This window comes from Periplaneta americana, chromosome 7 (assembly GCF_040183065.1).
Source record: "Periplaneta americana isolate PAMFEO1 chromosome 7, P.americana_PAMFEO1_priV1, whole genome shotgun sequence".
NCBI lineage: Eukaryota > Metazoa > Arthropoda > Insecta > Blattodea > Blattidae > Periplaneta > Periplaneta americana.
The window spans coordinates 9,398,271-9,409,242 of NC_091123.1; the positions used below are offsets into that span (position 1 = coordinate 9,398,271).

The following is a 10,972-nucleotide window of genomic DNA, read 5'->3' on the forward strand; positions in this document are numbered from 1 at the left end:
ATGAAAAACTTTTACATCAGACAATTTGAAGGATTAAAATTGAAATCAGTAAGCACCTTACCAATTCTGAAACAATGCTTACCAAAATCAATGTCACTATCATCCTCATCTTCGTCGTCTTCTTTATCTTCCTCTCCCTCAGCCTCTTCTTCTTCTGTTGGTCCCTGACTTGGTGTATTGTCGTCATATGAGTATGGAATAGCTGCACCAGATGACGCTCCTTTCTCTCGTTTTCTCTTATCTGTCTCATTTGTACGACTTACAGGTCCAAACTGTTCTTCTAAATACAGCTGATGCAAGAATTTCTCCTCTCCAACTATAAAAATAAAGTAACAAATACCGTACCATCAGACGACAGCAATATTCCACTTCATGGATCAAAATTAAAATATCAACTTCAAAATGTAAAAACTGATTGGTTACTGGCTGCAATGTTTGCAGATATGGTTAACTACTGCCCTGGGAATTCTACTAACCCGAGGCAGAATTCAACAGAATGAGTAAGGAGGATGATTAGATGAGCAGAGGAGTTTTCATATTGCTTCTATTTTTAAAGATAGAGACAGACTAGTAGAACCATATACTACAAAGGCTACATTCACAATGTATATTTATATGTAAACATTATAGTCAGACATAAACAGAAATCTAAACATTCTGAATAAGACATATATACACGGTGTTCTGAAAAAAAGTTCCCAATATTTAGAGAGGAGGTAGTATGCGTCAAAACAAGAAATAAAAGTCCTACAAACATGAGGACCTAAAATTAATATCTTCTAAGAAATGAGCAAATGTTTACCATCACTGTAAGAGCAGCATATCTTCCACTTTGAGCTCTTTGGCAAGAAACAAATGAGAAAAGAGAATGCAATCATTTGTCACTATGTATTACATAGCATACCTTTGTTTGTGTTTGTATCAAGAGGATGCTTAAGCAGATAACAGTATGTTAGAGTTCGTAATCGTACTACTGTATCAGTCACGTAAGTTAGTTTTGTATCTGTAATACATAGTGACAAACGGTTGCATGCTGTTTCATTTGTTTCTTGTCAAAGAGCTCACAGTGAAAGATGGTAAGCTGGTAAACATTTGCTCATTTCTTAGAAGATATTAATTTTAGGACCCAAGTTTGTAGGGCTTTTATTTCATGTTTTGACGCATACTTTCTCCTCTCTAAATATTGGAACCTTTTTCTTTTCAGAACACCCTGTACACAATAACTGCATTTAATGGCACAGCTTTCATGTCAATACTGTGTTTACATTTAAGGTATTGCAAATTAGGTCTAATGATATGTAGGCTACATACTGTATACGATATGCGATACAAAGAGTGATTTATGCAAGGTAAGTCATATGCGACACAAGGCACTGTAAACATACTGTGATCTCGATTGCTACTTTCAGCTATAGTCAATTAGGGACGAAGTCACTTTCAAGAAAAATGTAACAATTGAAACTTTCCAGTCAATTAACTGAAAAATAAAATCTTTTTTCAGTTCATAACTTCAGGAAAATAGAAACCATATATGGCAAGTTCTGTAACTTGCATTGTAAACTGCTTATTTGTTGATTTTTTTTATTATTGTCTTCCAATCAGGAAGGAAATATTTCATATTATCTTGTCTATCATATTTATGGAGAGGACGAAAAATGTAATAAATTTTACATGCCGAAATGTAGTAATTATACACCTGATAGCAGTCCTTTAATGCGTGTCATTAAAGTATACCTTCTCATTAAAGTACAGGTCTTCAGCTAATCACAAGTCAGCTTTGTACCATTATATCGATTATTCTCGGATGTGCAATCGACAGACAATTAGCGAAAAGTCACAGAGGCTGGAAATCCAATACTGTCGCAGAAGGTTATGTTCTGTTACTATAATAATTAGCGTTAATTGTAAATAATATTCAAATAAATTCAATTTGTCATCTCGTTTTTCAATTCTAAATCAATTTCCAGGTTATATCAGACTAATGTTCATTCTTATTCTTATGCCAAGGTCAATGACATTTGGCCTCGGAAAAAATCAATACTTTTGCATCTGTGCACATCTCACAATTCAGGTCAGTTTGCACATAACCATAAAAAGACCTAATTTTCAATACTTTCAAGTTAGAAATAAGGTCGAGCATAAAAAGTCGTATGAAACTTGCCTATAATGGTAATTAAGACGCTCGTATGAAAATTATGAAACTCGCTTGCGCTCGTTTCATAAACAATCATACTTGCATCTTAATTACTACCATTATAGGCTTGTTGCATAATGTACTATTAAGAAACTCTTTACCACTGAACGAAGATTGGTAATCACGTTATATTTCACTTCAACAATAAATTACATTCCTTCCAATATCCTTTCAACTCACCTACACTCTTACACAAGAGATCAATAGGAATTCACAATTTTTTCTTAAAAAAAAAACTGCTGTCTTTATTTACTCACTAAACTTTAAATCTGTTTGCTCAATGCTCATTGCTTGAAGGAATTAGTTGAAATACATGGTGGGGAAAGAACACAATAACACAGGAAATTATTAATTCCACTGGTAGATACAGTCATACAGATAATATAATATTTGTATGAGTTTTTAGGCTTTCACAGTGACTGTGATCAGAGTTAGGCTCTTGGGTATTCCTCTGTGTCCTGGAACTTAACTTTTCCAACATTTCACAATTACATACAGACTGACCAGAGGGGTTGCGTGTTGGGTTCTCTTATGCCAGGCTCATCCAGATGAGTGACCCTATCTGCCTTGATGATGAACCTGTATGTAGTTTCAAAATGTTGGAAATGTTCAGTTCCAGGACACAGAAGACTATACAAATTTTCATTATAATGCTTGTTGATTCCACTCTTTATTGTTGGCATTTCACATTGTATCCAGTATGTGTATACTTTAAGACCTGCAGACAAACTATACAAAAGTTGAGAATTTTGCTTACAATATTAAATTGCCGACTGTCATAACATTATTTTTTGTTTCACAAACTTCATATGTACGAGGCCTGTCTAAAATGTATCCGACCTTAAATTTTCCCGCGCAAAGTAGTGATTCTAAGGCGGCGCCACTGTGCACAGTGGAAGGAGGAACCGTAATGCGCATGCTTGAATTTTTTCACCGCATTCGCTTGTGCCAGTCACTGGCTGGTGGTCGCCAAGTAAGGTGCTGTTCTAAGTGTTTGTCGGATTTAGTTTTCTCGCAAGATGACTGAACGAATTGAGCAAAGATACTGCATCAAATTTTGTCAAAAGCTTGGTGATTCTCAAAGTCAAACAATTCGTAAGATTCAGCAGGTGTTTGGGGAAGATGCGATGGGTGTAACACAAATTAAGGAGTGGTTCAACCGATTCAAAGATGGCCGCACATCAGCTGAGAGTGAGCAGCGTTGTGGCAGGCCCCAAACTGCTCAGAGTGCAGCTGTTGTTGAGAGGGTGCGAAATTTGGTGATGGCAGATCTTCGTTTGACCGTGCGGGAGATTGCCGAACAGGTTGGAGTGAGTAGAGATTCTGCACATGCAATTTTGCATGATGATTTGAACATGAACTGAGTGGCTGCGAAATTCGTGTCCAAGTTGTTGTCCCCGGAACAAAAAGACCTCCGTCGTGACGTTGCACAGGACCTTCTGGACACTGCCAACACTGATCCTGGGTTTCTGAACACCGTGATAACTGGAGATGAGTCATGGGTGTACGGGTACGACCCAGAAACAAAAAGACAGTCGTCGCAATGGAAGCATCCCGAGTCTCCAAGGCCAAAGAAAGCGTGGCAGGTGCGAAGCAAAATCAAGGTGATGCTGACTGTTTTCTTTGATGTCCGTGGAATTGTGCATCACGAATACGCACTGGAAGGACAAACGGTGACAAAGGAGTATTATCACGATGTTCTCCGGCGACTCCGTGATGCAGTTCGGCGCAAAAGACCAGACATGTGGACGGCGAACAACTGGCACTTGCATCACGACAACACCCCCGCACATTCATCCCAATTGATCCACACTTTCTTGGCCAAACATGGAATTACAACCGTTCGCCAACCTCGCTACTCTCCAGACCTGGCTCCTTGCGACTTCTGGTTGTTTCCAAAATTGAAGACACCACTGAAAGGATCCCGTTTTGAGAGTAGAGAAGAGATAATGCGGAACGCGACGACAGAGCTGAACACCATTCCAAAAGAAGACTTCCAGAGGTGTTTCTGGCAGTGGAAGGATCGGTGGGCTAAGTGTGTGCAAGCACAAGGGGCCTACTTTGAAGGGGATTAGGGTCCCAACCCCGTCAAGTATTTGAAATATTTTTTCTGGCTAAAGGTCGGATACTTTTTAGACAGGTCTCGTATGTCTCCTGTGTAACAAAACATGCTGCACCAATTCTTAAAAACCACTGCAGTAATCATTATGATATCAATGCATCATGGTATATTCTCTCCTCTACTTAAAGAACTACATACAACACTTACTCCCCAAGAAATCATTCTGTACTATAATCCTATATCTCTCATAATTAGCCAATCTATCTTCTCTTGATAGTTCTTCACTTCCTGGATCTGTCTGAGAAGAATTTTCAGGTATGTAGTCCAAATGTGCTCGTACATCAAATCTGTCAATTAACACATCTGGACGGCCTTGCCATGGCATCCTGAAAAAGAAAAATACACATCCTGTATATGGTAGGCCTATATCTGTCCACCATGTATAGATTATTGGTAGCATCCAATTTTCTATGATTTTACCGACCTGATAATGAGAACTCTGTATTTTTACTCTATTTACATGGCGTAGGTCTGTAGTGCGACAGTATTGTGATACTGCAATAAATCTATTTTGATAATTTGCGAAAATACTCACTTTCAGCATCCCTTGCAATGACATTGTGGTTTTGGGGACTCCATCTGTCTACGTACAGCAATTTCTTCTATGCTATTGAACCGACCTTATTCATATTCATTATCTACTTAATCAAGAATGATATCATGAAATGTAATAATTTTGATACATAAATAACAAGTACAGTGAAACCTGTTTTAAACGACCACTGATCAGATAGTCTGATGTAAAATTGGCCTTTCAGAGGAGTGTTTTTTTTTACACAAATAATGAGTTTAACTACTGTACATATATAAAACAAAATAACTTGGACTGTATTCTTAATTACAAGTTGTGTACAGAATTTTATCCTCTTAAGTCATTACTTCTGCATCAGAAAATCATAAATTTAATTCTGCATCATTTCATTACATCTTCTCTAAACTATCTTCAAAAATATTAATAAGACCATTTATATGTTCTCCAGTCATACAGTCTTTCAATGAAATTCCATTTGGTTATAATTTTTTACTTTGATTTTAAAACTGAATTAATGTATTGTCACATTTACATTTTTCCACTAATTTTCTTTCAGATAAACTACTTTCACTTCCACGAATCACTTTGACTCAATCCCTCAATGATAATACACTTCTCAGTTTACTGACATGTTTTTACTCATAACATCGTAACAACTTTACACAATGCCAGCAGAAATGAAACTGTTAAACAAGGGAGCAAGATTAAAGGATCATTCAGCATGAATAGTTAACAATGCTATCAAATTTCATTTTAACTTTGGAAAATAAAGTACAGTACCCTTATCAAGTTCTCAGAATTTATTTAATATATTAAACTACTGCATTGTAAAATTAAAATACTGTAGGCCTACATTAATTTTGAAATCTGGTCTCTTATAAGGAGTAAAATTAACCCTTTCCACTTGAATGAGTCCATTTTGAATCACTAATATTTCTGTAATCTGACTCATATGATTTGCCTGATGATTTCATTTGGTATCTTCAGAAGTGGTTTCGTTCTTTACATGCAGCACCCGCAAGTTCCTTGGCCAGCTGTTATTAGGATGAGGATTGCTTTATTTTTTTTGTTTCTCCATGATGTCTCTATGACCTTGTGTACTCATAAATTCAGGTCAGAAAGGGTTAAGAAAATGGCTATTCAGTTACTAGTCATTTGTTTTATGGGTTTTACACAAGCTCTAAGAAAAATCGGTCTCTAAGAGGGGTGGTCTCTTAATAGGAGTGGTCTTTCACAGAGGTTTCACTGTATTTGTATTCATCTAGAATCAAAAACACAAAATGGAGTAAAATTCGAAATCAATCTACCTATTCTTTTGTGTAATGAAATGAGCTGACCCTAATATTCGGGAAAATTTTATTATTTCTTGCAGAACTATTTCCACTTTTCATTGCGAATTTTGTTACAGTCCATGACGTTCCCACACCAATCTAAATCAGGTAAAATAATATGCTTACTGAACAAGTATGTGATTGTTATCAGTTACACATGAAAGAACTACTCTTGAAAGTAGAGTTCCATAATTAGAAAAGTTATATTAGAAGAAATATATTACATTATACGTACAACTTTTTAATGCAAATTTGATCAAAATTAATAAATTACAAGTTTTATACTAAAACAGTAGGTCTTACAATATATAATCGAAGTCAAATATCTTACCTCCAGAACTATAAATAATGCTTTCTTTAAACAATGCCATTATTGCCAAATCTATTAAACAGATGTTCGTGGTATTTACTTGGATTTTACTTTAGCTCGATTATTGTTGGATTCATTAACAGTGCAAGTATTTTTTTAACCTAATTACCTTATATCGTTATATTTCCTTTGTTTGGAATGGTTGAGCTCTGTGATATATGATTACCTACATTTTTAGTTAGAAGTTTATTTTGATTTTTATTATTTAAGTATGTTGCAAGCTAACGTTAAAAACAAAAGGGGACAACCAAGAGTTCATCCTCGCCCCTTCAAGAAACTGGAAAATACAGAAATAGATGTCATTCACAGTAAAGCCTATAAAATTGTGTGTGCATTAAGAAGTTCAATTTATACGTTTTACGTTTCTACTGATGAGATTTATTTCAAATAAAGATCTATTAATTTATTATTAAAAATTATATTTCACGTGCATTGATACTTGATAAATTGACTTGTACATGTCAGATATGAACATAATCTGCCCAAGAGTTTAGGAGAAATTATGTACACAGACGTGCAGTATGTCCAAAAGTTTTTCGGTGGCTAAGGAAGCTGATAAGATGAATTCCAAGAAAATAAAGCAATCGACTTCTCGTAACATCATAACAATTTTCCTTCATACTACGTAGAAAGATAAATTAAAATCAATCAAACTGTTACAGCTAATTTTAAGTAAAATGCCATTTTGTCAAAGGACTTAAAATATGCTAAAATAAACAAAAAATTTTACATTTCACATCATACTGAATATTAATGAATTTCATCTAGTACTTTGAAAGAAACGACTGTACACTGGCACAAACAAGGGTAAAAGCCAAGAGAGCATGTCAAAGTAATGTAACTATCTGTGCCAGAAAACATGGCAACCAATTTCATAAGTAATATATCTGTGCCAGAGAACAAGACAATCAATTTCACAAAATATATCTATAAAAAAAATTAATAAATAAAACCCTCGCCAAAACTAGAAATTTATTTGTCTAAAAGCTGTCATCTGATTGAGCTACAAATGGAAATCTATAAGAAGTTACAAGAGGCCATATGTTTAAATTTATATGGAAGTACCGTAAAATGGGGTGAATAGGGGTGCAGGGAGTGAATAGGGACGAAGTTTTATTGTTTTTTTTTTTGTCAAAGATTAAATATAATGAGTCTTTATGTTTTCATTCATAATGAGTGAACAAATGAACACTCTTTTCATTTTTTTATTACTGGTAAATTAGTTACTCTTTGACACAAAGAAATAAAAAATAATAAAACTTCGTTCCTATTCACCCCCTGCGTCCCTATAGAAGTCACTGAGTTGCATATGAAGAAGTTGTAAGAACTATAAACTTTTCCATAAATGCCAAATACTCACATATTTGCTGGACTGTCTCCTGCAAGAGCTACAGCTGGATCCAAGTGAATTTTCACGGGTCGTCCATGCAGTTGTAGGAATTGAGTAGGATCTGCTTTCTAAAAATAAATAATAATAGGCTACAATAATAGTAACAAAAAAAATAACAATAATCATAATAAAACAATTATGGTTTATTTAACGATACTCGCAACTGTCAAGGTTATATCACCAGTGTGCCGGAACTTTGTCCTGTAGGAGTTCTTTTACATGCCAGTAAATCTACCGATATGAGCCTGTCATATTTAAGCACACTTAAATGCCATCGACCTGGGCCGGGATCGAACCGTAACCTCGAGCACTGAAGGCCAGCGCTATACCAACTACGCTACCAAGGCCGACAATAATCATAATACAGCAGTAATAGTAGTAATAGCAATAACGAGGAAGGTAGCGGCGGTGGGGGTGGAGTGGTGGTGGTGGTGGTGGTACTGGTTAGGGTAGGGGTACAGGATAGCCGTAGTTATAAGCAATAGCAGCTGTAGAGTAACAGCAGTGGTAGTTATGTAGCAGCAGCAGAAGTAGTTATCAGAGTCAGGGGTAGACAAATCCTGAGTGCCAAGTCACCGTGGCACAGATCTAAGAATTTTTATGTATTATAATTATCTTCTTCAGTTTTTTTTTTTGTGTACTGTATTTTGTAAATTTGTAGTGTTTTTGTAATGCTGTTTTCTTATTATTATTATTATTATTATTATTATTATTCATGCACTGTTTCTGTAATTCCTTGTTCAATGTAAATCTTGTGCTAACTTTTATCTTGTGCTGAACTGTTATTGGCCCCAGGCTGTTGCACAGCACAATAAATATTAGTAAATAAATAAATTATTATTATTATTACTATTAATATAGGTTTGGTAGAAATGTATCTTTATCTTGGCTCGAATGGTTTTCTCGTTGCATGTGTGGATACAATGTGGCAGCTCCTGAAAAAAAAAAGGACTCGCACCTGAAAATGCTGGACTTTCGTTTATCCCTGATCATACCAGCAATAACAACAGTATGCCTACAATAGCAGCAGCATTAGTACTAGTATACGGTCCTCTGTATATGACGCTATGGGATGTACAGAATCGTTGCCTCTCATAGTGCACTTGTCATACACGCACAAGTTCAAGAGCATTTGTCAGATGTTACATACGTGCACTTCTTCTCAGTCTATAGTGAGGTGAGCTACTGAAGGGATTACTTTTCCGCGCATAAATGCAAGCTGTTGCATTTGTTCTAATTGTTTGAGGATACTGAAGGGATTACCGTACCTATATTCATTTGTGCACAATGTAGTACAAGCCATTGTGTTCTTTCCCAATATTGTTTGAAAATGGTGTATAGTACATTGCAGCGAGTTTTTGTAGTTTCACGTTAAGCAAATGAGTAAGAAAATATCTGTATGATAATGACATATTATGAGAGAGTCAGTCAGTATTACCGGTCATAAATCTTTAAATATTCTGTAACAGTAGATATCTTAAGCACAAATTGTATTTCGTTGTAGGCCATATTAGTTACGCAGTCAACTAAAACTGACACTTCAGTAAATAATAATAATAATAATAATAATAATAATATATAATAAAATAATTAATCGGACTTAAGGCTATTGTGAAGGACGTGTCACCCAAATACTTGCGGCTTTTGGTGGGCCTTGCATTTACGAATGTGACGTGTTAGGTTAGTCTAGGCTTTTGGTATGCCTTACATATATTATATTAGGTGAAGTGAAATGTGCATTCCGCGTTCATTTCTAAGTGTTCTACCTTTTCATTTCACGTGCTAAATAATCACTTCGCGAGTTTTTAGATTATCTGCATCACCAGATTTAATGCACTATTTCAACATTTTCTGGCAAGTTTATCTACCGGTATAACTTATAGGCTAATTTTCCCATTATTTTTACAATCCTCGTTCTTCAAACTTCTATTCATGAAAAAACCAGCACTTTTTGGCAATTTTTTTCTCTCTCAAAATCGCGATTTACACGTCCTGTACAATCCCCTGGCTTAATATGCATACAATACAGTAACTAAATAGGATAGACCAGAGGTAAGACTAGAAACTTACTATTTTTTCATAGAAGTCTCTTCGGCGTTCCGCCCTTTTCTTGTAATCCACCATTATACCGCGAATTTTCCGCTCTTGTTTTCTGGCTTCGTGCCACATTTTTTTAGTTACAGTCTACTTAAGGACATGAAATTTAATGTGAACCAGTATCACTAGTAACAAGGGCTGAACTGCCCAAATCGCGAGTGAAGTTATATCACAGATAATGGTCGGAATTATAAACAGAATGTCACAAACAAGTCACTAATATACTTATAAGGAATCCCTCTCAATGAGCAATGATCTCAGAACGAAAACATGAAAACATAACTAAAGTGCAAATAAATATGAACATTTTACTAACACAAGCCGCCATTCGGCAATTACTTCTGACTACCAAGGTCAAATACATACTGTTATTTGTCTATGCTTTCGAACATATAATGGGAACTTTTAAGTCATACTAAAAACCTCTAGAAAATTAGATATTTATTACAACTTCAGGTCACTCATCATAAGTGAGGAAAATATTACGTTTCCATGCATAACAATTCTCAATCGCGAAATTAGAGTGAAAACATTATTTTGACATTTTAACTCTGCTGTCAACCATGATTCAATGAAGTGTGGATGGCGTGCTATTTATTTTAGTTTACATTTTACGTCACAGATGGTGATAGTTTCGCCAAAAAAAAAAAAAGAGAGGCACAATTGATTTTTCAGCGGAAGCAATAAAATTCAATAGTAAGCTGGCCTAAATGATCGAAAGAGAGCTATTGCAGAACAATTTTATCATTGACAATAATATTTTAATTATTTTCTTGGTCACATCTCACAATCGGCGCTATACAACATGATCTTACCATTCATTCATGTCATAAACAGAAAAAGTAAAGTTCCCAAAACAAAGGGAGAGGGCTTATATTTTTCTGACATCTAATTCATTTATTGTAGGGTGCCCAGATGTCCTTTTTTTCAGCCTCT

At 35.4% G+C, this 10,972-nt stretch overlaps 1 protein-coding gene across 2 annotated transcripts in view; it reads right to left on the reverse strand.

The window, feature by feature from the left end:
- Nucleotides 1–10,386, reverse strand: part of LOC138702885 (CLK4-associating serine/arginine rich protein) — a 35,787-nt gene extending 25,401 nt beyond the window's left edge. For both annotated transcript variants that reach the window (XR_011332916.1, XM_069830261.1), the window contains exons 1-4: nt 10,010–10,386; nt 7,910–8,007; nt 4,464–4,642; nt 83–316 (exon numbers count right to left, since the gene is read on the reverse strand). Coding sequence is in view for 1 of the 2 variants with exons in the window: in XM_069830261.1 (XP_069686362.1) it covers nt 83–316; nt 4,464–4,642; nt 7,910–8,007; nt 10,010–10,108 (610 nt within the window). In the remaining variant the exon portion in view is untranslated. The remainder of the gene's footprint in view (nt 1–82; nt 317–4,463; nt 4,643–7,909; nt 8,008–10,009) is intronic.
- Between the last annotated feature and the right edge of the window lie 586 nt (nt 10,387–10,972).